This window comes from Apodemus sylvaticus, chromosome 8 (assembly GCF_947179515.1).
Source record: "Apodemus sylvaticus chromosome 8, mApoSyl1.1, whole genome shotgun sequence".
Classification (NCBI taxonomy): domain Eukaryota; kingdom Metazoa; phylum Chordata; class Mammalia; order Rodentia; family Muridae; genus Apodemus; species Apodemus sylvaticus.
Genome location: NC_067479.1, coordinates 90,712,540 through 90,739,881, shown reverse-complemented (window position 1 = coordinate 90,739,881; position 27,342 = coordinate 90,712,540). Strand labels below are relative to the sequence as shown.

At 48.1% G+C, this 27,342-nt stretch overlaps 1 protein-coding gene and 1 pseudogene across 2 annotated transcripts in view; one reads left to right on the top strand and one right to left on the bottom strand.

Annotated features, from left to right (window-relative positions):
* Arhgef3 (Rho guanine nucleotide exchange factor 3) overlaps positions 1-27,342 on the bottom strand; it is a 292,328-nt gene that overhangs the window by 239,223 nt on the left and 25,763 nt on the right. For both annotated transcript variants that reach the window (XM_052189953.1, XM_052189951.1), the window contains exon 2: positions 14,143-14,236. In XM_052189953.1, coding sequence (XP_052045913.1) covers positions 14,143-14,186 — 44 coding nt within the window. In that variant the 5' untranslated portion in view covers positions 14,187-14,236. The remainder of the gene's footprint in view (positions 1-14,142; positions 14,237-27,342) is intronic.
* Positions 5,918-6,182, top strand: LOC127690549 (40S ribosomal protein S27-like; annotated as a pseudogene).

The window sequence follows — 27,342 nt, the reverse complement described above, 5'->3', positions numbered from 1 at the left end:
ATCAGCTGGTGAGAGCCAAGCAGACAAGGAAGTCACTGTATCAGCTGGCATCCCAGCCCCAGAAAGAAGGCACAGTGACAGTGAGGCCCGGGAGAGGGGTGGGAAGTGTGTGAGCACTCACACTCACACACACACACACACACACACACACAGAGGGGGGGAGGGAGGGAGGGAGGGAGGAAATCACCAACTAAAGGGAAACCCGTGTCATGTCACCCAGGAAAGTAAAACCGTTACTGAAGACCAAAATCAAAGACCCAACAGTAGCCAACAGTAGGGATGTGCTGAGGCGTTTCCCCAAGCAGAGGTACACAAAGATCAACAGAGACTGATCCTTGGAAAAACCAGGAGGAGAGCCTACAGTCTATGTGGGGGCTGGCAAACTTCATTAAGAAAGGCCAGCCAGCCAGAGCTGTGTAAATGGCCCTCACTGTACGCGTCCTGGAAGAGGTCCAGCGGCCAGGACACGCTGTGGGAAGAAAGGGAGTCCACTAACCCAGATCTCATTAAATGTGGGTTAACTGGCTCCGCTCCCTACAGCTCAAGGGGCCCAGGGAGGCCTGAATGGGGTGCTTTTCAGAATAGAGAACCCGAGCCCGCCAAGCCCGCGCCTTTTATATTCTCACATCCTTTCCCTGCTCAGCTGGTTGACCCGACTGCCATGGGCCCGAGAGAAACAGCCCTTCTCCGCCCTCCTCACCCTCCCGGTGTGCTCTGACCTGAGCAAACCTTCTTCCCCACGGTGTGGTCAACAACGCCAAGGAATGATGCACCCGTGAAAGCCAAACACAGTCCCCACTGAACAAAAGGTTGAGTCTTGACTAATGAGCCTGGGCACATTGGCCTCCCTCTCTTGCTACTGCAACAGGACAATGCCCATTGCCGGAGGAGCAATCAGGTAGTTCCTTCTCGTTAAGTTTTAAAATGTATTATTGTTATTATTATGATTGTGTGTGTGTGTGTGTGTGTGTGTGTGTGTGTGTGTGTGTTTAGGTCTGAGGATAACATGAAGGAGTTTGTTCTCTCCTGGGTTGCAGCGACTAAACTCCAGTCTCAGGCTTATGTGGCAATCACCCTTACCTGCCTGGCTCTTCCTCTTTCTATAATGGATGAGATGAGGGAAAGATTTGGGGAAAGCCTTGGCCATTTGAAGTAGAGCAGACATAGGCATGACAGCTACAATTGTCAAGGTCCATCTCCATCGGATATGCCAAAGAGAAACAGAGGTAGGCGTGCTTCTGCCGATTGCATACCAGCGAAGGCGTCAGGCATCCGCTCCCTTCATCCTGGGATCCTTACCAGGCAGGGTCTATTATCAGCCTCTCTGTACACTCAAGGAAAGTACAGCAGAGACAGGTCAAGCGACCCAGTCAAGGTAACACACCTGGCTAGTGGTACAACCAAGATCTGAATCAGAGCACTGAGGCTCCATCCAGAGCCTGTGTTCTTAAATGCTACACCATCATTACCTTTAAAACAAATTTCGTGTCACAGGGAAACCCATTATTTTGCGCAACTAATATATGCTTGTGAAGAACTTTAACTTAGAATTATAAAATTAAAGTTATGCTAAAATGTCCGTCTATGAGGGAGGCTGGGATGTTATCAGCTTACTTTAATATCATGTCTCAACTCCCCCGCCTGAGAAATGCTATACACTGGTATCCTGGTTTGCTTTTCTGTCGCTGGATTAAAGTGCTAACCCAAGCTGACTTGGAGAGGAAAGGGTTTATTTAGTTTACAGGTTACAGTTCATTAGCGAGGCAGGTAAGAACTTCCTCGATGGTTCAAGGCTGGAACCATGAAGAAATACTGCTTCCTGGCTTGCTTCCCACCTCCTTTTCAACTACATTCTTACACAGTCCAGGCCCATCTTGTTCAGGGATGGCACAACCCACAGTGGCCTGGGCCTTCCTCCATCTATTAGGAATCAAGAAAAATGCCTTACAGACATGTCTACAGACCAGTCTGATGAAGGCAATTCCCCAGTTGAAGTTCCCTCTTCCCAAGTGTGTCAAGGTTAGCCATTATGTTTTTTTTAATTTTCATAGCTTTCCGTAGCTTGTCAAATACAGCCCTTTGCCATGTTAGGATGGTTTAGCCAGGGAGTAAGTATATGTGTGATATGTTCCATACATTACACTGGACAGTGACAGCAGGCCTGTCTTGGTCTGTGTAAATACACAAGCACTCTGTGAGGCTCACTCTGGGCCAAGCCCACTAATGTGGCACTTCTAGGAACCCATCCTATCACCAAGCAATGGCAGCTGCCTACTGTTCACATCTGCCAGGCAGGATGCTGGGCATGAGAGTCATACCACCTCATTTAAGCCTTACACCTGCCCTATGACGTCATTACTAATAGTACCCCGTTTACAGGTGAAGACAAGGTTCCCCAAGGTAATGTCTCTGTGCAAGGTCATGAAACAGAACAGGAAGAAGATCCCAAGACTGCCAGATTCTAGTGTGTGTGTTTTTCTACTCTCCATGTACCATCTCTTAAGAGAATTTCAAGATTTTCTAAGAAAAAAATATTATAGTAAAATAAAATGAGGCTTTGGAACAACCAAGTCTGATGGTTGAGCCGCCACGTTTTAGGAGGTGTCAGAGACCGTAGTGTGTGACCTGCAGCCAGAGGCTGCCCACTTGCTTCAGAGTATGCTCCCGAGGGCCCGTGGTAAATGCCTTTTCTCCTTGTCTCTCTCTGTCACCTCACTTATAAAGCAGGACGGAGGGGAAGATGTTGTGCCACAGGAGTCCATGACCTGACTCAGCATCTGGAGCAAAGATGCCTCTGGGCAGCTGCGTCTCCCCACTGATGGCAGCTTCTCTCTTCCGTCCCAGGACAAAGGCTCAGGATCAGGTCTCCACATGGGGCTGGGGGTGGGGGCGCTTAGTGAGCACCGGAGTCCAGGTGATGAGAAGAGTCGTGTGCCTCATCAGCCTGGCTATCATGAAAAGATATTTACCATCTCATCAAAGATGCTCTTTAAGTTGGACATGGTGGTACCTGTAATCCCAGCATCTCAGGGGCTGAGCAGGAAAACTGTGAGTTCCAGGGCATCCTGGGCTACATACCATATTTCATCTATAATAAATAAATAAACAACCAACCAACCCTTGGCGCTACAGAGAAGGCTCAGCAGCTAAAAGTATTCATTGCTCTTACAAAGAACTTTGGTTAGATTCCCAGCGCTGCATGGTGACTCAGTGCAGTCTGTAACTCCTAGGAACTCACAAAGTGCATCCATACACATAAACCTTTAAAACACAAATTTTAGTGTGTCGTTGTTTTAAAAACTCATTTTTTTTAAAACGTGTATTTTCAGTTCATTTTGAAAAGAGAACAACTTAGAATCACTGCGCTGAATTAAGAGTGTGTTTGGGTGGGAAGTCGGACGAGGCTGGGGAAATCTTTCATTTAATCAAGCCTGCAGGTGCCAACTCATCCTTTACCCCAACTCCTGCTTCCAATAACTCAGGGAAACAAAAATCTGCAGCATTCCACACTGAGTCAATCACTGAACTGGTTGGCCCTCAGCCTCCCCATCTGTAAGAAACACACACAATTACAGGTCACAACTAAATTCTATTCTCTCCAGGAAAGGAAGAATGCATTATTAGAAAATCCATCAATATAATTAACTGAATTCAAAGGAAAAACCAATAACAAAAACCAGATGTCTCTCTCTACTGATGCTTATCATGTTAAATCCCAGCACCCAGTACTGACTCATTACTAGCTCAGAACAGAGGGAAGCTTCCTTAAGAGATACAGAGATCAGCTGGAAAAGCGCATCACTGTGGCAAGAAAAGAGCTAACGTCCCCCAGGAAGGAGCTGCCAGCACAGCAAGACAGAAGAAAAACAAGTCTCACCAACTGGAAATGAAGAGGAAGCAAAATTTCATTACTTTAAAGATTATATAATTATATGTCTGGAAAAATTCTTTCCCACAAAAATAATAACATTAAAAACAGATCCGAAAAACCTCTAGAAAAAATAGGATAATTTGATAATGTTATTTAATATTAAGAAAACAAGTTAGTAATAGCTTTCTTACAGGAAGGCAGGCAGGCAGGCAAGCCAACCTGAATATGAGAGTGATCAGCCAGCAACATGATCATTCAAAATACATTCCTGGCCAGGCATAGTAGTACATGCCTTTAATCCCTTAGGAGGCAGAGGCGGAAGGATCTCTGTGAGTTCAAGGCCAGCCTGGTCTACAGAGTGAGTTCTAGGACAGCCAGTGCTATATAGTGAGACCCTGTCTCCAAAAAACAAACTAACTCACTATCTAGCTAGTAGCTAGCTATATGTGTATGTTGTATGTATGTGCATACACATGCATACACATATATGTAAAATATTCCTAACTAAGTGTGGTAGTCATACCTATAATCCCACTTGGGAAGCTGAGGCATACAATGAACTCCAGGCTAGCTTAGGCTACTGAAAAAGACCCTGTCTCAAAAGAAACTATGAATATAAATACAGACAGCAGACAAACAGCTCTCTGGAAGGGGCAAGATGGGAGGTTGCGTGAGCGAAGCAGCTCAGAGTGAGTCTGAGGACGTAAGTAAAGCCCATCTCAAAGTCAAAGTGTGTGCTCGGTCACACGCCATATTTTCCCCACGTGACTCCTGGTGGGACTCTGGGAGTGAACACCGTGCCTAGTGCCGATCCCATGCACTCTATGTGTGTCTTGGCACAGTGAATCCATCACCTGAGGCTGCCCACCCTCCCCCCCCCCCCCAGTCAACTAGGGAAGCCAGCAGGCCCTTTCTTTCCAGCACAGACCAGACTAGACTTTTCCTTACGGCCCTACTAGCCAACTCTCCATCCACCTTCTCTTTCCTTAGAGCACGTGTCACCAGCCAATATCACTTTATATCTCTGTTTTCTCAACCTTCCTGCGTCACCTGAAGGTCAGCACCAGCGATGCGGCCATCACTGTTATTTATTCACTGACTGGTATTTCCCTGCCCCAAACACAACCACACACATACAGTCACACATACATACACACACACACACAAATACACACATTCACACACACTCATACACATTCACACATGCACTTACAGACACACAAGTTGCACATTCACACACATACACAGACACTCTCACACACATATTCACATGCACATAGACATTCACAGACATTCACACATGTACTTACACACACACAAATTGCACATTCATACACATACGCACACACACACACACACACACACACAAATAATAATGGAGTTCTATGTAGTATTCCTCCAACTGCAGCTGGGTAGGAAGAGCTACAAGGGAAAAACTAGCCATTGGCATGTTACAGGGGAAAGGTAAAAAGCACAAGGTTCAGGGCAGCCAGGTCTCCAGGAAGTTAAAATCACACCTACTGTGCACAGGCACCGTGTGCTTGTTACATTAGTATGTATCTGATGCAGTTTCCACTTTGTACAACATCCCAAGGATGCCTGCCCTCTGTCTAGAATGCTTCAGGCGTCCCCCAGATTTCCCTGGAAAGATGAGGCAGCCCTTTGCAGAAAAAAGAGAGTAGCTGATTAAAACTTAGCCTGAGGGACCCCATAAGATGGCTCAGCTGGTAAAGGCATCTCCTACCAATCCTAACCATCTGACCATCCCCAGGACCGTGTCGTGGAAGAGGGAGAGGCCCTTGGTTCCCTCTTTAGCACCAAAATCATTTTCAAACTCACCCCTAACTCAATGCCCTAACACAACATAATATTGGGGCACATGAGATTATAGGTCCCTGCAGAGCAGCCCCTCCCTGCCCTTTAAATCAGCCCGTATGACCATCACAGAACAAAGCCACAAGTGACAGGGAAAATATGATAAAACTATGACCGTCACATTAAAAACAGAAACATCTTTTCCAGCAGCGATGACCTCCCTCCGAGAACATGTCTCTCACCAAGGGTCTCCTTCATCCCTTTCCAGAAGATGTGAAGAGGAAACACAAGAAGAAACACAAGAAGAAGGTGCCTGGTGCAGAGCTCTCTCCTACTTTGTGAATTTGAGATGCCCAGGATGCTGTACACTCACCACGGGCTTTAGCCATGCACAACGGTAGTCTTGTGTGTTGGCTGCTCTGCTGTACTCTGTCAGCCTACAGGTGGAAAAGCAAGGTGGACAGGAAGATGCTCCTCCAGCAGGAGGCGGCACTGAAAGCATCTGATTCCAGATGAGTGGGAACCATCCGAATAGACACAACACACTTGGAGTATTAAAAAACAAACCTGTTCCACACACGAAAAAGAAAATAAGCTACCATTCCACACAGGGTACCCATCACCTTGGAGAAAACCAGCATTTGGCAATGGACACTGACAAGCCTTACCCTCATCAGGCCCGGGCACCTCAGCGAGGGAGGGTTTAGCTGTCTGAATGTTACCCTGCCACAGCTCAGTGAGCCCAGTGCCTGGATCCTACGGTTGGAAAAGCCAATTTACCTCCAGAGAAACTATTCCACTCCTGTCTGGCAGGAATTTTCTATCAGATTTCCCAGGAGGCAGATTTACATGACGCACATGTCCCCCACCCTGAGTGGGCAGGTATGCGGACAAGTGCCACTACCTCAGGGCAGCGGCTGCTAAGTGTCACCTTTGCTAGGTGAGTGTGGATCAGGCTTCCTCTTCTCCTACCTCTGCCCTACGTGAGATGTATTCTCAGTGCGAGGGTAAGCACGCCATTCCTGACACCCTTTCCAGCACTTACTACGGAGGTTCATACTGTCCTTTTCCAAAAGAAATGCATATTAAGCCAGTAATAAAATCATGAATGACACTGGGAGGGTCCTCTAGTAAGCTCTCTGCATCTCCCTGCCTCTTACCTATTTCCTCTTAGACTACAGGCACCATGAAGGCCAAGTCCATGGCTGTTGTGACCCCAGGAAACCTGACAGAGCGCTTCGTGCATGGCAGGGATCTGAATTACTCCTCAGTGAAATCCTTGAAGGTGCAGCAGAGGCTAGGCACTTAGTTCCTTCTTGGCTCTGAGTGTTGGAAGAAGAATGGTTTACGGATGGATAATGGCCTACGGCCATGTGCTAGATCATTCTATACAGCAGTCAAGTGTGCAGGAGACGAGCTAACCACTTCTTAGCATACTGATCCCACACATCAACTTGAGGGATGGTATCTCACCATTATCTCCCCTCGTGGGCAGGCAGGGTGTACAGGTTAGTTTTTATTGTCACAACACAGAGACACCAGGAAAGAGGTGTCCTCAGTTGAGGAATTCCCTAAAGCAGCTGGCCTCTGGTCATTCTGGTGAGTTTGTCTTGGTCACTGATGAGGAAGGGCCCAGCTCACTATGGGCGGCACCATTCCCTACACAGGTCCATTTGGCCTGTATAGGAAAGCTAGCTGCGCATGAGCCAGCGAGCAAGCCGGTAAACAGTGTTCCTCCATGGTTTCTGCACGAGTCCCGCATGAGTCCCTTCTCTATCTCCTCTCAGTGATGGACTTCAATCTGAAGCATACGCTGAAATAAAGCCCTTTCCTCCCTGAGTTGTTTTTGGTCACGGTGTTTATTGCAGCAACAGAGAGACTTAGGAAACTTCAGCAACTGGGGAGAACCATCCCCATCCCACGGCAGCGCCCTGACGGCAGGCTGCCCAGTGAAAGGATAACTACCCGGAATATGACTCCAAGGTCTCCTGTTGGGATTAAACACAAACCTCTGCATCTCTAAATTATAGGACTCCACCCCTGGGGCAGCCCCAGTAGCTGCAGCCCATTCTGTAGAGAGGGAGGAAAGAGAGCGTCCAAGAAGACGAGAGGCCTGCGTGCTGAGGAAGACACTGATTTCAGTCTAAGACCTAGAATTACCATTGGCTTTGGAGCAGGTACTTAAGACTGCCTTTCCCTCTGCCGGGTGCAGAGGTGGCGCACCCCTGTCTGTAATCCCAGTGCTTGGGAGGCAGAGGCAGGTGGATTTCTGAGTTTGAGGCCAGCCTGGTCTACAGATTGAGTTCCAGGACAGCCAGGGCTACACAGAGAAACCCTGTCTCAAAAAAAAAAAAAAAAAAAAAAAGCAAACAAAGACAAACAAAACAAAAATTCCTTTCCCTCTCCTGTAAAATGGAGGTGAATGATACATACTTCCCTGGTTTGGTATGAGGTCCGTCCAGAGCCAGTGAATACATACAGCCTCTCCAGAGGCTCCCACCTCAGCAGATAAGGCTATGTAGAAATTAGCCACTGGAAGACTTGGGGAAAAGAAGGGTCAAGTGTTTGTTTCTTAACATCTGAAGAGATGAATTTACTATTGTCAGTTGTCTGTTAAGATGGGGGTCTGCGCACTGTCCAGGTTATTCTCAAACTCACGGGCTCAACTGCTCTCCCTGCCTGGGCCTTCCGAACACTGGGTTACCAGGTTCCACAGGGCAGCCTCTGAAACACTGTTCTAAATCCTGCCTTTGGTCGGAACAAGGTTAGATAGATTTTGGTGTGGTGGGGGGAAAAAAAAAACACAAGAAAATTGGTCATGAGATTCAGAAACATAGGTCTGGGTCATAAAACTATAGCCTTTGCCTTCACCTCGCTAGGCCTTGCTTGGTTCCTCATCTGTGAAATACACACTCGTCTCGTGCCCTGACCACATATGTAACTGAGTAGACCCTGCGTATCACACATGATCTGCCCAACAGCTGACTGGGGTGGCTGGGGGTTGCACACAACACAAACCTCTATTTAGAAACCCTGCACTGCAACCTGATCGTTTAATAGGCTCTGACGAGGCCCGCACGAAGGCCTACTTAACTGAACTTAAATCAGCACTGGCCAAACACGTCTGGAGAAAGTCTCCATTTTTTCCCCTCCTGGACATTCCTATTGTAAAGAGGAAACTATTTCCTAAGGAGCCACTTGGAAATGCTGGGCGGAGAGGGGAGAAGTGCAGGGTCTCACTGAAGGTCATGAAAGAGGGAGTTGTGAACTCTTAGCTGTCACTTTCCAGCTTGTGACAGTCACCAGCTGAACCCTAACCAGCTGAATAAAAATGGCTCAGGGCTAATGACAAGATGGCAGCTGAGGAGTGGACCAGGGGAAAGATGGTGGCCAACAGCTAGCAGAACAAGGAATGGTTACGGTGCTCTGGGGCCCACTCTGGGAACAATCTCAATGTGGGACCAGGCTCTTCCTGGAACCACCAAATATTACCGCTCCCCAGCCAAGTCAGCCCACTAGAGCTGTCCCTAAGCAAAGACATAATCTGCCCAACAGCTGATGCAGGGGAGTGCCCTGGGCTACACAGCAGAGCTCACTACAGCGCACAAGGGCCTTCCTTCCAGGAGAGGAACACCTAACAGAGCCAGCATGCAAACAAAGTGGCTCAACAGTTTGTGTATTTGCTTGGTTTCTGAGGCAAGGTCTTTCTATGCAGCATAGGCTGGCCTACAACTCGAAAACCTCTTCCTGAAGACTCCAAGAGCCTGGGGACTAGAGCGGTGGCTCCGTGGTCAATAGCACTGTCTGTTCTTGCAAAGGACCCTAGCACACACGTGGCAGGCAGCTCACAATATATGATGCCCATACCTACACACAGGAAAACATTCACACACATGATAATATATTTTTAATTAACCTGAAATACTGGAGATTGATCCTAGGGTCTCACATGCACTACGTGAATTCTCTACCTCTGAGATTTCTTTGTAACCCCAGGTCTCCTTTTATTTTTTGTTTTAAGTCAAGGTCTCGTATTAAGCTGCCTAGATTAGCCTTTAACTCCCAATGTAGCCTAGGGAGGGAGGCCTTGGACATTCAATCGTGTGCCTCAGCCTCCCACATCCTGGGATTATAGGTAAGCACCATCAGGACTGACCACTGACTTTTATCATTACTACCAACTATATAATATTCCTGTTGTGTTGCCTCATACAGGAGAGCAAGAGATGGTCAGCAGATGTAGAAGGTTCTCTGCCTTCTTTGCAAATAGCCTGCCATGGAATGCAAAAGACTTGAGCATCTTTGAATATTGATATTCACGAGGATCCTGGGGCCAGCTCCCATGGGCACCAAGCAGTGACTGTTCTGTAATAGTTAAGCCATACAGTACTTGATTTTGAAGAAATTATATATGTATACAACCTTTAGTAGAAACCGGGCAAGGAAAGAAATGCCCTTCCTTGGGCATTTTCCTTCAGTGCTGAGGCTTGCTGGATAATGGAGTGTGGACTGATGAATGAGTGAATGAATGAATGAATGAATGAATGCGTGAATGAACGAACGAACGAACTTGGTCTTTCCAGTTCCTCAGCATGACTGAAGTTCTCACTACAAGCCCATTTCACAGGAAGAATTGATAGGAAAGACAAGGATTTTTCCTCCTGAGAATTCTCTCTGCACCTGAAGGAACATAAGAAACTCTCACAATGAAATAATATTATCTAGTCATAGAAACTGTGCAGCAGGAAGCTTCACTCGCTGGGGTTTTATCACGTAGAAATCTTATGTTCTTGGGCCCCTAACAGATCAGTTGCCACCAAGAAGAGGAAGTAACCAGAAATGATGGCCAGAAATACTGTGAGGATAGGTATGTAGGGGGAATAGGTCTGTAGGTAGGTATTTTAAGTCAACCTGAGACCTTGACTTAAAATAAAAAATAAAAAGAGACCGGGAGTTACAAAGAAATCTCAGGGGTAGAGCATATATACCTACATACCCAACAAAAATGGGGACCTTCCACTGACCCATGTTCACAAAGCATGCAATTGCCCCTCATCCCAACTCAACTCTCAATTCTCTGAGAATGCCGATTCTACCTGTCTTTTGCTTCTAATGCCCTTGGTAACATACAGTTAATGCCTACAGACAATTCAAACCACTGGGCTGGTTCTCCCCAAGAGACTGCCAGATAATAAGCTCTCGCTATGAAACTAGAGGGATCAGGCTTCTGGGATCAGCCAATCCCACAAGAGGTAGCTTTCATGCTGTGGAAAAAGAGCGCCACAGTCAGCCGGACCCTAGGGACCTGAGGCCAACACATACTCCTGTAGCTTGAATCTGGAAAATGATTTCCTCAATATTAGATGTTGTGTCTGAACTGTAGTAAGGCATGAAATGCTGTGAATCTAGGATTTCTTCTATCTCTGTATTTTTTAAGTTTTTTTTATTATGTGGGGGCGGGGTGCACAGTATTGTATATGTGAGTGCAGGTGCCTGTGAAGGCCGAAGAGGGTGTCAGATCCTCTAGAGTTAGGGTGACAGGTAGCTGTGACTGAACATGGGTGCTAGGAACTGGACTCGCGTCTTCTGCAAGAGCAGTCCATGTTCCTAACCATTAAGCCATCCAGCACACACAGACACCCCGAATTTTTATATCGTTGAAATATGTAAGAAAAGGCAACTTAGGAAGGCATTTGAAACTTCACTTCGCCCGCGTTTCTTTTATTTATATATTCAGCTATGTACTTGTTTTTGTGGTGCTGGGGGGAGGGAACCTAGGCCTTCACACACGCTAGGCAACGCTGTACAACTGAGCTACAGCTTCAGCCCCGTCTGGAATGTCTTAATCTTTGAATGAACTCTAAACTGAAACATTTTAGGGCAGAGTGACGAGTTAGGTTGACCAAGGACAAGCAAAACACTTCCTCCCCACTCCATCCCTACAGACTCATTCTTCCTGATAAGACATATTCACTTTCCCACGGCAAAGGTGCTCCGTTTGGGAAATCCATCCACAGGAGGACCTGGGTGAGCTCAGGGGAGGCCTCCGATCTCAAAAGTACTCAGAGCAGAGGTGCGGGAGGTATAGGAGAGCCCAGGGCCTAATGCTGCATGGGGACACAGGCCATTCTTTCAGCTCCTACCCTCTCAGAGGGCCACAGGCGCAGAGCAACAGCTGCAAGTGGCTGAAGCAACTGCAAACAGGACATGTTGACGCTAAGCCCTGTCCCACGGGAGCGCTCAGCTCCGAGCCAGTGTGGCTCAGTGACACCTAAGGAGAGCACTCACTAAGAGGAGACCAAATTGCCACACTTTTCTTCTTGCTCCTCGGGGACTTTTGAATGAGGTCCCATCTGTCACTCATGCCTACAAAATAGGGAGAAGAGCGTTGCTCATTCCTTCTAGAGCCCCTGTGAGGATGGATTCGAGCAGAGAGATAGATCAGCGGGATGCGCAGAGAGGGTTGACACACACACATACACCCCACCCCACCCCCCACACCCCACACCCCACCCCCACAGCACACACTCAGCCTGTTGCTGGTGCTGCAGCTGGGCGGATGAAGAAATCCACCTGAAGTCACGAAGTCTAACCCCAGGCTCTTCAAAAATCCTTCAGAGAGCCAAAAGAGAGGCGGCTGCTTCCGCACTGGGCCCCTGGGACAGCAGCCTGGATGCTCTTCAGGAGAGAGAGCAAAACTCCATCTGCACCGGGGAAGGGCCAGGACTGCCCAGGTATGCCGGAGCCCCGGGTCTCTGCAGAGATGGCTCCCTGTGAGTACCGAAGTTTATGGATATCTCCAGGAGATGAAACCAAGCAACAGTCCCAAGATGAACTTCCCCAGAGGAAGAAGGAGAAGAAATTACAACCCCTATAGAAGTACGCTGTCCACCCAGCAGACAGCAAAAATTAAAGAACAGATCAGAGCTGTACAGGAGATGGACAAACAGGAAACCCGGTACCCCACTGACAAGCCAAGCTGTGCTCTTTAGAGGGTGATCTGATCCTGTTTATTAGCTTCTTAAGTGTGTATTAGGAAGATCCAGAGACTCTTCTCCGTGGTAACCACCACAGAGAACCATTAGCATGCCTGCCCAAAGGAATATACCACAGCGCACATCCCAGCAAGAGCCAGAACCAGTCTAACCGTCGTAAGCTGGTTCAGCGATCAGTGAGACAGACACTCCTCATGCTTGGTGTGGCATGAAAACAGAGGAGACTGACACTGGCTGCCTCAAAAGCATTATAGGATACCTCATTAAACGTTTTAAAGGGTTATAAAATAGGCCGGTCAGCATAACATGCATTCTAAAAAGAAGAAATGGAGGACTGGGAAGCTGGATCCGCGGATGGGTAAAACAGTCTGCTGCCCAAGTGTGAGGACCTGAGTTTGGATCCCCAGAACCCACATATATACCAAGTAGGCATGGTAAGCCACCTATACAGCCTCCACACGGGAGGCTGGAACACGATTCCCTGGAGCAAACTGGCATGAATCCGCAAGGTCTGGGTTCAAATAAGAGACCTTGCCTCAATAGATAAGGTAGAGAGAGATAAGAAAGACACCCGACTTCAACCTCTGGCTTCCACATGCATGTGTGAGACACACACACATACACACACAACAACAACAACAACAGCAAAGGAGAATATATGAAGATAAAAGAATAGATATAAAAGAAACAAGGAAAGAAAGAAAGAAAAAAAGAAAGAAAGAAAGAAGGAAGGAAGGAAGGAAGGAAGGAAGGAAGGAAGGAAGGAAGGAAGGAAGGAAAGAAGGAAGGAAGGAAGGAAGCCGGGCGGTGGTGGCGCACACCTATAATCCCAGCACTCTGGGAGGCAGAGGCAGGCTGATTTCTGAGTTCGAGGCCAGCCTGGTCTACAGAGTGAGTTCCAGGACAGCCAGGGATATACAGAGAAACCCTGTCCCGAAAAAAAAGAAAAAAAACAAAAAAAAAAACAAATCCACCTCCCTCCAAAAAAAAAGAAAGAGGGAGGGAGGGAGGGAGGGAGGGAGGGAGAAATGGGTCAAAAGAGCTCAGTGTCCCTCCGTCTTGCTCCTGGGAGACTGCCCACTCACAAACACGATGCTCTGAGCAAGTGGGGCTGTGTCTGGGATGAACACCCACAGTTTTGCACCGAGACACCTAATTTTACACCACATTATTCCTGTTGATCCCAGCTCTTCTGGGGCTTAGCAAAAAAATCCTTCTTATTTAACAAGTTTCTCTCCTCTGGTGGAACAAGCTGGAAACTTGAAAGGAGATGTATGTTTGAGGGCAGAGGGTCAAGCTCAGAGCCTGGTGCATGCTGGGAAAACACTCTCCCACCAAGCTCCTTACCTAGCCCCTTGCAACCTCCAGATTCTTCTGGGTCTCTACCAACACAAACAGGCAAGGAGGACTCGATGAGACACTGTATCGAATAGCTGCTGACACTTTTTCCTTAACTGTTACCTTTCCTTGTGCTCTTCCATTGCTCTGTAAATGCGCTGATTCATTACTGTGAAGGGCTCTGCAGACTGCTTGTGCCGGGCCCAGATCTTCTTTCCTAAAAAACAAAGGGACCAAGGGAACAGGTTAGAATAAAGCACAATGACACACATGAAAGAAAATGTCACAGTGAGACCTTTCCTCTACACCAACTTAAATCAGAGCTTAAATAAGTCAAATACACACAAAACTGGTGCATCTCTGTCATAAACACACCAAGAGGGTCATGTTAGACGATACCAAATGTTCTCCAGGATCCCTTCCAATCCATCCTTTCTTCCACAATCTCAAATTAAACATCTCTAAATAAAATAAAAATAATAAATAAAAACCAAACTCTAAAATGCTCCAAAACAAAATCTAAAACTTTCAGAGCACTGACAAGATCCCTAGTAAAAAATTCTAGATCAAAACACATTGCATTATTTGTGAAATTAATGTTTAAAATATTGCATAAAGGTAACTTTGGGTTATGTGCATAAGGTCTATATGAAAGATGAATCCTGTTCAGAGTTGTGCCCCCTCTCCAAGATATCTCATCACAGATATGCAGATATTCCACAATCTGAAAAAAAAAATCCTGGTTTCCGAAAGGGATAATAATGTCTCTGAGTTCTCAGGCACTACTGTCCTGGGCATCCTTTCGGTATCTTCTGTGAGATTACTGAGCAGGTCCCCTGGTACAGGACAAGGAGCACAGATGACATCTTAAGTCATCCCAAAATGACTCCTTGGAATGGTACAGCCTCCCTCAAAGCATCTGCGCCCCACCCCCACCCCAGGGAACAAGAGCCATCTCGAGGCTCCCGGTTCTGCCACAGCTTTTGCATTCCTCACCAAGAAGACTGAAGTTAACATCACAAGAAAGATTCTCTTCACAGGCATGCCTCTTAAAAATAAACAGCTACTTCATTGGGTGTTACACTAAAAAATGCAGTCAGCTTCCACTCTAGAAGGTCGTTCTTAGGGATAGCGTGTTTACTTCCAACCCAGTGCCTCCTAGACAGGGATGGAGGGTAATGCTGGCCGCCCATGATCATAATCTGCTGCTGCTACGTGTATGCCCGGCACTGCCGCTATAACCTATAACAGTTACGCCTCGACCACTGAGCCTCAAAGGCGTTCAGTTCTCTGGCTTATCCCCTCATCTGTTCCACATGGCTCTGACCTTCTCCCAGGTGGAAGCACCATCTGATTGACTCTGATCCAGGTGAGAAGGACCAGATTCCTAGGATGCCTGCCCCGCAGTCAGACAGACCCAGTACTGTTAGAGAGGTTCCCCAGCCCCTGCCTCCCAACACTGGTCTTTCATTTAACTTGTAAAGATCAGGCCAGGAGATATTTTTAGCATCTGGATCCCTGTCTAGGGCCACTGATCTGGCTTCCATCAGAGCTAACTTCATCAGCTGCCGCATGTGCATTCTGGGGGGTGGGGCAGGGCTAAGAGGAGCTTAAGGGCTGACGGACCAGAGATCCTAGAAAAGGAGAGGGAAAAGAAGCAAGCAGGGCTTGAGTACAGAGTTCTGGGGGTGCCTTGGCAATGCAGTTGCAGAGCAGGAGGAAATGTCAGCCACTCACATCTGGCTCACTCTGTGGCTAGGACTGTCTCCGGCCACCTCCCTCCAGTCTGGAAGTCAAGACTGCTCAGTATCAACCTCTTCTGCACGAAGCACAGGACCCTCTCCCCCATCCTCAAAGACAGTCCAACAATCCCCACCCCCACTAAAATGTGCGAGGACACCCGGGAGGAGGGGCTAGCTTGACCCAGGGTAGCAAAGTTCTGTTGCCTTTTAGGTTTTTGTTTTGAGAGAGGGTCTCCCTTAAACTAAGTTGGCTTCCAACCATGAACTTCTAAGCCTACAGTCTTCAATGACCAAGTGTTTGGATTGCGAGCGCACACCACCCAGCCATTTGGAAGCCATCAGCTTGTACCTGAGGGCAGTGCAAGGATTTCTACCTCAGCATTGAGGGGTGTCACAGACCAGGTTCTGACATGGAATTCTCACATCAGACCTAGGAGGAAGGCACTACTACTGACTCACCCTAGGAATCAGGAAACTGGGGGTGGGAAGAGGGGGTACCTGGAAATGGCAGAGGGTGTACTTAGTGTCCCTGAGATGAACACTCCCGTCCCCCACACCCCAAAATTAAAAACAAAAAAAAGTTCATAAACCTAGACCTAGAAATGGTCACCCAGACCACAATGAGCAGGCACACAACTTTAGGAGTCTGCAATACCTGCCACTGTATTATATACTATATATCATATGTATAGTATATAGCTTGATCATGAATGAATGGATGGATGGATAGACGAACAAATGGACACTGAGCCCAGAATTACCAATTCCTGTAAAAGGGACTTATCTCACACGCCACACCATTGTTGGTAATAAGCACAGTCAGCACCCATGCCTAAGGCAGCAACCTTGGTTCACACTGGCACTGCCCACAGTCCCCAAGGGAGCCAGGATCCCGGGCATTACAGAGGAATGCGCAGAGCTCCAGGAGGCTGAGAGGGAAGTTCTCACACCAAGCAGCAGACTGCACAGCCGAGGCTTTTCCTCACCACTTGCCTTGGTCAGCGAGCGCCAGACAAAGATGAGGTCTGTGCTGTTCTAACTCTTCAGATGGAAAGTTCTGTGTCAATCTCAAGCTTATCAGCATTCAGCCATCGCAGTTACTTCTCAGGAAGAGGAATTTCGTTTGACCACGCCCTCATTCCTCTCCTCTGCTGCCTACAATCGGTACAGACTGGCATTTCCTGAGCACTGGCCTCCTGTACAGATGGTACCACTGTGTCCACTGGCCATGAGGTCCTGTTGTTTTGTCCCTTAAAAATGTCTGCTCCCAGAAGGCACAGGTGCTGGTGAGACTGTAAAGCAACCAGTACTCGGATTGCTGCTCTTGCTTGAGAGACTGTGGCAACATCAAGTCACAAGTCACACTCAGTACAAGATGGGTTTCTGGAACATTCTCAGTAGCACTTTTCCAAACAGGATTTTTGCATTGCTGTTGCTACACAAAAGGTTTTACTGCTGTGAACAGACACCATGACCAAGGACAACATTTAATTGGGGCTGGCTTACAGGTTGAGAGGTTCAGTCCATTATCATTAAGGTGGGAGCATGGTGCGGGAGGAGCAGAGAGTTCTACTTCTTCATCTGAAGGCTGCTAGTGAAGACTGACTTCCAGGAAGCTAGGACTAGGGTATTATAGCCCACGCCCCACAGTGACACACCTATACCAACAAGGCTACACTTCCTAATAGGGCCACTCCCTGGCATAAGCATATACAAATAACACAAAAAGTGTCCTCCAACAGGACTGCGCTCCTTCCGGAAGAGATCTTTCTTTCTCTTGAATTTTCTGGCTTCCAGAGGCTGACCAGTGTGGACCCCTCAGTTGACCTCTCTTCTTCCACCTTCAGAGACAGCCATGTGGCATCTTCAGACCTTTCAATCCTCTCTCAGCTCAAAGTGTCACGTCTTAATTAATCTTGGACACTGACTTCCCTGACTTGGTCACTGGGATGATAATGGTCCCTCTAGAATAATTAATTCAGGACAATTTGTCCCCATGGGAAGATCCTTAAGCTAACACCTACAAAGTCCCTCTTGCCACCTATTCTCTAAGGTCGCCTATTCTCAAGTATTACAAGTGACGGGATCCACGTCCTTCTAAGCCAAGGGCATCTCTAAGAACACTGGCTCTCAACTTTCCTAATGCTGTGACCCTTTAATACAGTTCCTCGTACCATGGCACTGTAAACATAAAATTATTTTTGTTTATACTTCATAATAGTAATTTTGCTATTGTTATGAATCACAATGTAAATATCTCATATGCAGATGATTTTAGGCAATTCCTGAGAAAGGGCCATTTGACTCTGGGATGGACCATGGTTCCGAGGTTAGGAACTACTGTTTTAGAGGGTCTTATGTAAGCTACCACAAGCCCCAACCTAGACATTGCACAAAGGCGCATCAAGAGAAAATGTTGAGCAGGGCAGTGGTGGCGCATGCCTGTAATCCCAGCACTTGGGAGGCAGAGGCAGGTGGATTTCTGAGTTCGAGGCCAGCCTGGTCTACAGAGTGAGTCCCAGGACAGCCAGGGCTACACAGAGAACCCCTGTCTAGAAAAAACCAAAAGAAAGAGGGAGAGAGAGAGAGAGGGAGGGAGGGAGGGAGGGAAGGAGGGAGGGAGGCAGGGGGAGAGAGAGAGAGAGAACAATGTGAGCTGACAGCACCTGTACTGTCTGTTTTCAGAGAGGTGAAGGTGGTTCCAACTGTCCCAACCTCTTAGCCATCAGGTCCACGGTCGGAGGAACAGACAATGCCTGGAAGAGGGCACAGGATGACACTGGGGACTTCTGGCAAATTTAGGTTTTGTTCTCTTTTTTGTGTACTTTGCTTGTTGTTTTGACACAAAGTCTCACCCTGTAGCCTAGACTAGACTAGAACCCATGGCACGGCATAGCCCAGACTGAGTTTGGACTCAAAGCTAACCTCCTGCCTGCCCCACCCTCCCAAGTTCTTAGTTATACGGACACACGCTTGGAGCATAGCACTTGAGAGGCTGAAGCAGCAGGAGGATGATAAGTTCTGGTACAGACTGGCCTATGCGTGCAAGACCTTGTTTCCAAAGGAGGAAGAAAGGAAAGGGGAAGAAAAAAAATTATAGTCTGTTTCTGGAACCCAGTCGGTTTCATCAATATACAAGTAACAAATCAAAATTCTTCATCAAACATGATCTCCTCATAGATGGAGCTCAGAAATGGACCACACCCCACAAAGAGACTCCTCCTCTTTTAAAGCTCCTGTGTCTTCTGCTAAGCACTTTATAAAAACTTATCAGCAACCCACGGTCAGGGTTTGTCCTCCCGGCTTTTATTGGAGAGGAGGGAGAGAGAGCTGGATACTTTTCTCCCGGTTGTCTACCCGCCTCAGGCCTAGAGTCAAAGTCAGAGATAAAGGCTTATTGGATAGTTTAGCCTGGGACCACAAGGTCCCAAGCCACCTGCCCCAGATGACCTCACCTCCTCAGTAGCCAAGAATGATGACCCAGAGCCATGGCTAAAGAGCAAGGTCACATCCCTCAAGGACAGCTACAGACACTAAACTGAAGCAGAGATAACAAAGCCAGATCCGTAGCATAGCTGCCCATCACAGAGGCAGCACACAGAGAGGCCAGCAATGCTGAGGACAGGCTTGTGTTCCCATCCATCAAGACCTGCTTCACAGCTAGTGTCCAAACATAACTCAGCGTCACAGGGACCCAGCAGGGCATCGGTGGCAGCATGGTATTCTATCCAAGTATCCACTGGCCATCTTTGGATGTCCCACAATGGTCTGGAACATCTTCACAGATACACACAAAAAACACTTACACCCCAGGAGCACACAGACTCCTGAGGACCAGAGGAGGAAATGGCTCACAATGCCCACCCATTAGCAGGGCATTGAATGGATGAGGACAGGCAAGGATAGAGGAAAGAGCCAAGCTGAAAGCAAGGAATAGACTCAGGTGCATCTTCCTCGGATGTGATGGGTGACATAACACAGGAAGACCTGCTGCCTGGAAAAGGGCAGGATGACTTTGGGGACATCTGGTAAACTTAGGTTTCTTTCTCTTGTGTGTGTGTGTGTGTGTGTGTGTGTGTGTGTGTGTGTGTGTGTGTGTCTGTGTGTCTGTGTAGTTTGCTTTTGGTTTTCCAAAACGGGGTTTCACTCTATAGTCCAGCCTGGACTAGAACTCATGACATTGGGCAACCCAGACTCAGTCTGGATTTGCAGCAATCTTCCTGTCCCAAAAGCCTGTTTTGTGCACGGAAGCTTCAAGGCACAGGCACACACCAGGTGTCTCCTTTCAGCCTTGGTCAGTCAGGCCAGGCTGGTGCCTTGAAACTAGTCATGGTGGGAATTTAAGCCAAAGAAACCAGAATATACTATAACTCATGGCTACCTTTTTTTCCACCTGTCCCCAAAAGCTGGCTATCTAACAATCCCAAGCATGCACTGTGTCTATGCAGATGTATAAGTCTTGAAAGAAACAAATCCTTGGGTCTGGGGATGTAGCTTGACAACAGAGGGCTGCCATGTCTTGCGTGCAATGCTCAGACCTGGGATGGGGAAAGGAGATGGACAATGCCAAAGCTAGCTTCATTAAAAAAAAAACAAAAAACAAAAAAACAAAAAACGGGCAGTGGTGGCGTATGCCTGTAATCCCAGCACTCTGAGAGGCAGAGGCAGGCGGATTTCTGAGTTTGAGGCCAGCCTGATCTACAGACCAGGACAGCCAGGGCTATACAGAGAAATTAAAAAAAAAATTTAAAAAAAGGTTTACATGTATGTATGTGTATGGTGTGCATGCATGTTTGTGTGTGTGTGTGCATGTACACATACAGGTGTGTACACATGTGTGTGGGATCCACAGGTAGGTTGATGCTGGGTTTCTTCCTTGATTATTTCCACATTATCTATCAAGACAAGACCTCAGCCAGATGGTGGTAACAGAGCATGTCTTCAATCTCAACATTCAGGAGACTGCAGCAGGCTTATCTCTGAGTTCTAGGACAGCCTGGTCTAGAGAATTGAGTTTCAAGACAGCCAGGGTTACACAGAGAGACCCTCCCTCAAAACAAACAAAAACAAATAAACAAAATATCTCACTTGAACCCAGAGCTTGCTGAATCAGCTCTTCTAACCAGTTTATTCTAGGAAACCCCCACGCCTAGTGTTGGGACAACAAGCAGGCCGTTGTCTGTTGTCTGTCATCCCAACACACCCATCCAGCATCTACATGGATGTCAAGGATTCAAACTCTACTCCTCACACTCAGCCACCTCCCTGGTACCCAGTGCAGTTTTGAATGTCTGCCTCTGAGATGGGATACAGAACATGGAGCTGACTGAAAATGATGGCGGGCCTCTGTATCACTAATGATTTTAGAATCTTTTCAATTATTTTCCACGTTTTTGTTTGTTTTGTTTTTAAAAGCATTGACCAGCTTAGTGTGGTAATAGAGGCAAGAGAATTACAAATTCAAAATCAACCTGAGCTACACAGTTTGACTTGGCATAAAAAAATAAATAAATAGATAAATAAAAAAACAAACCAAAAACTAAAGGTATAGCTCTTGCCTGGTATGTACAAGGGCCCACATTCCATCCCCAGCCCCAGAAGAAAAGGTATTAGGCGTCCAGCACAATGTGACATAGCAGTTAAGAAGGGATCCACAGGTACAAGGTGAAGAAGACCAAGCCATCCTGAGTCACAAACGTCTCCTCAGAGAGACACTGTGTGTGTGCAGTTCTGATGGAAGAGCCTGGAAGGCCAACAAGCTGGGGCCCCTCTGGGGAGAGGGCAGGGGATAGGCAGTTGCCTGATGTAAATTCAACCAGTCACGCCTACCCCCTGGGTCTCACCAGAGGGCCCTGAAGAATGGTACCTTCCTTCCTCATACCCCTGACACTCTCCCCTCTCACCCTAATACCACCAGTGTGCATCGGTATCTCCCCACCTGCATGGGGGTGGGAGGTGGACACACATTGATGAGTGCAGTGTTTGGTGAACAGATGGGAAATATCTGGGAACTGTGTGCTCTCCCTCTAACGGAGGGTGCCACACAGCTGCTACAGCTGGAAAAACAAAGCAGCCCTGGTGGGGAGCTGACCACCCCAGAATCTCAGGAAAAGAAGTGAAAGAGATAAAACGTAGAGGGCCTGTAGGCCCATAAGCTGCCACCCTGTCAGAGAGAGGGGAGAGATGCAGATACAAGGGCCCGGGGCGCTGAGTTTCCACATACAGTGTCAAGATGCCGCAATGCTGAACCAGATCCAGGGCTATCATCACACATGCCCCAGCACGTACGTCCAACTCGGCTCTGCCAGGCAGCCTCCGGCTCTCCTGAGAGCTTAGCTGCACACCGAGGGCCGGCCCAGTTTTCTCTGGGTGTCTGAAGACTGACTCTGTGGGCCCAGCTTCCATCGTGTGCTTGTCTGTGGAGGCTCGGGTGGAGATCTGGTCTACCCTCGAGTGAAAGGAACCAATTTCAGATCCCAAGACAAGAGGGCTTGCAAAGGAAAGCACCAGCGACCCACTCCTGCTGGCCCCAGGCTGCCCTTCTTCAGTCCGAAAGGTACTTCAGTCGCACCCAGGGCTTCTCATCTCCCCCAGGATTTGAGAAAGTTCCTCTTCTACACAATAATCCCATGATGGCTAGAATAGCTCAGCGGGTAAAGGTACTTTCTACCAAACCACATGACCTGGAGTTCAATCCCTGGGACCCACATGGGTGGAAGAAGAGCCAACCTCTACATACACATGCATGCCACGGAACACACACACACACACAGAGTAAATAATGTAATGTTAAAGAGTATGTGATTCCAGGGTCGGAAGGTCAAGGTCCTCTAGGTTCAATTTTGATCACCCTGAACTAAAGAGAGAGAGAGAGGGAGAGAGAGAGAGAGAGAGAGAGAGAGAGAGAGAGAGTTAGAGAGAGAGGAAGAGAGAGACAGTTAGAGAGAGTTAGAGAGAGAGAGTTAGAGAGAGAGAGAGAGTTAGAGAGAGAGAGAGAGAGAGAAACCAGCATGGAGGCAAAGAGCTGTAATTCTAGCTACACCAGGAGACTGATACAGGATGATTGTACAAACCAAGAAATTCAAGACCAGCCTGAGCAATATAGTGAGACACCCCCCTCCAACTCTAAAATAAGTAAGCAAATGAAAAGTTTTAATGCACCACCAACAAAAACCGAGAAAAGCCTTGAACTATATAAAGTTACTGCTGTCTGCCTGATTCTCTCAAGGTTCCTCATACTCTGTCCTCAGAGGACAGTCAATACATTCATTTTTCTTGATGGACACGAAACCCGTTGGTGGCCTATAAAGCCATGGGAGCTCCAAAGGGGTTGGAAGTGAGATACTCAAGTGAGTGGGAACAGGCCTAGGGTTTCCTGTCCTGTGCTGACTGTTGTGAGCTGGACGCTCTCAAGACGAGTGCCATCTGCAGGAAGGGACATGGGCTTCCCAGGAGCCTGGGGACCACTGTCATTGCTGCCCCTCCACACCGCCACTGGCAACAGTACCCGGCTCTCTCCTGTGCTCAGTACCCGCCCGCCGAGGCTTCCGCTGCTGCTTTGTACTGGACCTTTTAGCAGCATGCTTGGCAAAGACTCATCTCCTCACAGATGAGGACATGCAGGCACTGAGGAGCCCTCGAGGGCCATGCGAAATGGCCACTAAGTGCTCTCCTGCTCATTTCTCAAACTGAAGCTTTAACCAGATCCCCTGACAAGGCAGGGTTTGCTGACCTGACCCTTCGCCTCCCAGGACATCGACTGAAAGGAGCTTCACAGAGCTGACACATCCCACTCCAGAATTCCCTCAGCTCCAGAACAGCAGCCCAGTCTGCCTCGTTGCCAATTATTATATGTAAGGGCAAGTGAATTTAGGTAGCATCCCCTGAGCAGCCCAAAACGACTTTAAAATGTCACAAACAGGTGAGCTCTCTATAATCCCCACCCACCCCACCCCAACCTTTTGTTTGTTTGTTTGTTTTTGGTTTTTTGTTTTTGGATTTTTTTTTTTTTTTTTTGAGACAGGGTTTCTCTGTGTAGCCCTGGCTATCCTGGAACTCACTCTGTAGACCAGGCTGGCCTCGAACTCAGAAATCTACCTGCCTCTGCCTCCCAGAGTGCTGGGATTACAGGCGTACACTACCTCTTTTTGAGACAGGGTTTCTCTGTATAGCTCTGGCTATCCTAGAACTCTCTCTGTAGACCAGGCTGGCCTCAAACTCAGAGATTCACCCCATGAATGAGGTCATCCAAATGGCCAATGAGATGGGCACCATAACCCTCACCTTTCAGAGAAAGAAACAGACTCTGGCCTATGCAGAGTAGCCAAGCTCTGGCTACTGTAACTGGACAGCGCCATGGAATGACCAAAGCTTCCAAAGCCCTAACAGTTCATAGGTTCCGACAGCTGAGTCTCCTTTAACAACCCTCTGGCTGCATGTAGTTCCATCCCTGTACTCCGGCCGTTAAGCGTCAGCTAAGAAAGATGGAAGGAACAACGGCATCCTTCTAACTCTGCCCAGCACATAATGGAGTTAGTGGGGAAAATCCTATAGAGCCCCCAAATTACCCTGGGATCCGCCATGGAGAGGTGCTGAGGCAGGAGGCTATACCTGTAGTACCCAATCACATCAGCCATCAGAATAAGAAGATAACAGGAGCCAGGTATAGAAGCTGAGGCAGGAGGATTCCAGACCAGGCGGGTCACATAATGTGTCACAATATTCATAGAAGGGGGAAGAGAAAAAGGAAGAGGGAACAGGGAGGGAAAAGCAGGGGAAGACTACAGCCCTACGCTCTGCTAGGATAGAAGAGTTGTCCCAAGGGACTGGCAAGGAGGAGACCATACACCAAAGCAAACTGGGGGGAGGGGTGTCAATAAAAGGGAAAGGGAAGGAAGGCAGCATAGGCCGGTAACTTCCAGATGTACACACTGGACCGCAGCCATCAGCTGGCCAATGGGGCAGATGTGGCGAGCTTAAGGAATCTCTCTATCCTTATCGTCCACCCTTTCCAGAACATACACTCATTAGGTAGACTAAATGGTTATACCTCTGTCTTTTTCCTTTAAGCTTCTAATTTAGTTTACGTAAATTAACTACCACAGGATCATAGCGTGCAAGAGGACTCCAAGCCCATGCTACCAGAACTCCAGGATGACATGATTTTATGACTAACAGGCTACTAAGACACCTATACTATAAACACTTTCAAGATATAAACTATCAGTGGAGGCCTTAGGTTCATTTTTTTTTTTTTTTTTTTGGTTTTTTTGTTTTTGTTTTTGTTTTTCCGAGACAGGGTTTCTCTGTGTAGCCCTGGCTATCCTGGAACTCACTCTGTAGACCAGGCTGGTCTCGAACTCAGAAATCTGCCTGTCTCTGCCTCCCAAGTGCTGAGATTAAAGGCGTGTGCCACCACCTTAGGTTCTAAAGTTGGACTCCCAAAACTCTAACTCTGCTTCCCCCACCCAGCAGCTATGACATTTAAGAAAGGACTCAAGGAAACAGTCCCGCCAAGAACCTATCACGGAGCCTCACCTAGAGTTAGGGTCCCTTCCTCCTTTACAGAACAAACGTGAGAAGGCAAAGTGACTCTGAGGCAGGCTACCACACAGCTCCCTGGCGAGCAAGTCCCACCTCCTATTCGCCAGGCACCAGACCTCTGCTGGACCAACCAAGGCTAGGGTGGCCGGCTAGTTAAGGGCCTGTGTGGCAGACCCAGCAGCTTTCCCTGGCATCGAGGCTGGGCGCACAGGAGGGTGAGAAGGAGGCAGATAAAAAATATATACCTTATGAGGAAACATTACAGACCCACCCAGAAGGCAAGACTGTACAAGCATTGGGGATCTCAGGAGGGTGAAAACCAGCGTCCCAGCCAGTCAGCAAGTAGCCCTCATGTACCTCTTGAGTACTTCAGCTCCTTCCTGCTGGGTAGCTGGAAGTATACACACAGGCTTGTTTCCAGACGCCTCTCCTCCTCCCCCCAACCCCCCACCCCACTTCCAGCCACCCCCACCTGACTTCTACAAACTCTCCTCTCTCCCTGACCTGGTCTCCTACATTTGGATCTGCTTTTCAGGACACTCTCCAGAATCCCAGATCCCAACAGCTTCAGTTCACAGAAGAAATAACACAGGGGAGTGTACCGTGAAGTACTGGCAGCCACATCCAGCCTCAGCCTTGTCATGCCAATTGCCAGCCCTTGCCCCGCTGTTAGGAGACTCAGCTAGGGGGTACCTCTCCCACTGTGATGGGCTCTTCTTAGCTGGCAGATAGACACAGATATCCAACACCACACCTTCCACAGAACCTACTAAAAACTTTCGGCATCCTTTCCGTAGGGTTATAGTTATTCTTTTGTGTCCAACATAAGGCAGGCAATGGGAATAAAGATACTTCTGGAGGCAAAGCCAGACACTTCAGCCCCATTCTCTGCTAAGGTAGGAAGAGGAGGACTTAGGGCTGGGGCATGGGAAGAGCTGTCCTCCAAGAGAAGAGAACCACAAACTAAAATAGTGGGGATGAGGACTCCAAGCTGTTGGAGTGTAAGCTGTGATAAAGATACTTACCCTTGGGTTATTACTGGTGACAGAAGAGAGACACAAGAGATCGGGACAACCCAGGCCTTTCAATCCCTGCCACCACCTAAAAGCCTTACCTGGTGGTGACCTGGCACCAAGGAAACCAACCCTGCCCAGCATGAGGTGACATGCCAGAGCATGTATGTGGCTTGAGGATAAGATCCCTGTGTTTCTATGACAGTCAGGATTTCAGAGTCAGCGTCCAGAGCCTACATGACAGGGCACAGAATCTCCTAAGCAAGCAAGCCTGTCTGAGCCTGGGCATCTGCACTTCGTTGTCCTCCCGGGATGGAGGCAGCTTGCTGGGTTTATCTGTGGGAAACCCAAGGATGCACAGTAGTTGCTTCACCCGACCCTGGGTGGGAAGCCAGAGCCTCCTGCCCTCCACCAATGCACACAGTTATGAGCAGCTGGACTCGACAGGGGAATTTTCAGAAATACAGATGTCTGGGATCTACTGTCTGGACCTTGAGTTGAGGGCCTCGGTGTCCTGACAGGAGAGCTGGGAAGTCGGTGCCTTGAGAGCCAATGTCAGGTCTGAGGAGGTAAGAGTGACTGGATGGCTTGAGGGAAGGCAGGATTTACACAGACCTGACACCCACTCATGCAGCTCCTTGGCCGCTGGTACCACAGCCCTCCCTACAAAGAGTGCTAGTGCCAACGAGTGCTGAGATTGGGATTTGAACCCACAAGCCCAATCATTCGGCTCTGTCTACCTCTATCTGCTGGGTGTCATGCTCCAGCAGCAATGCCCCTGTCCACTCAGACTTGGAACCCTCAGACCTGGGAGGTGCTTCAATCTCTCTTCTGTCTTAACTGTTAGTCCATTCGGCCCGAGGCCTGATCCTTCTCCCTCTACCCCCACCCTAGCCCCCATCTTTACCACTCACACCTTCTCCACGGTGACCCACTGGTGTGTAAAGTCTGAGCTTACCAGCCATGTAACGCTAGGGCTTTAACCCTGCAAAGGCTCCCCAGAGTTCTAAAGATACCAATCTCCC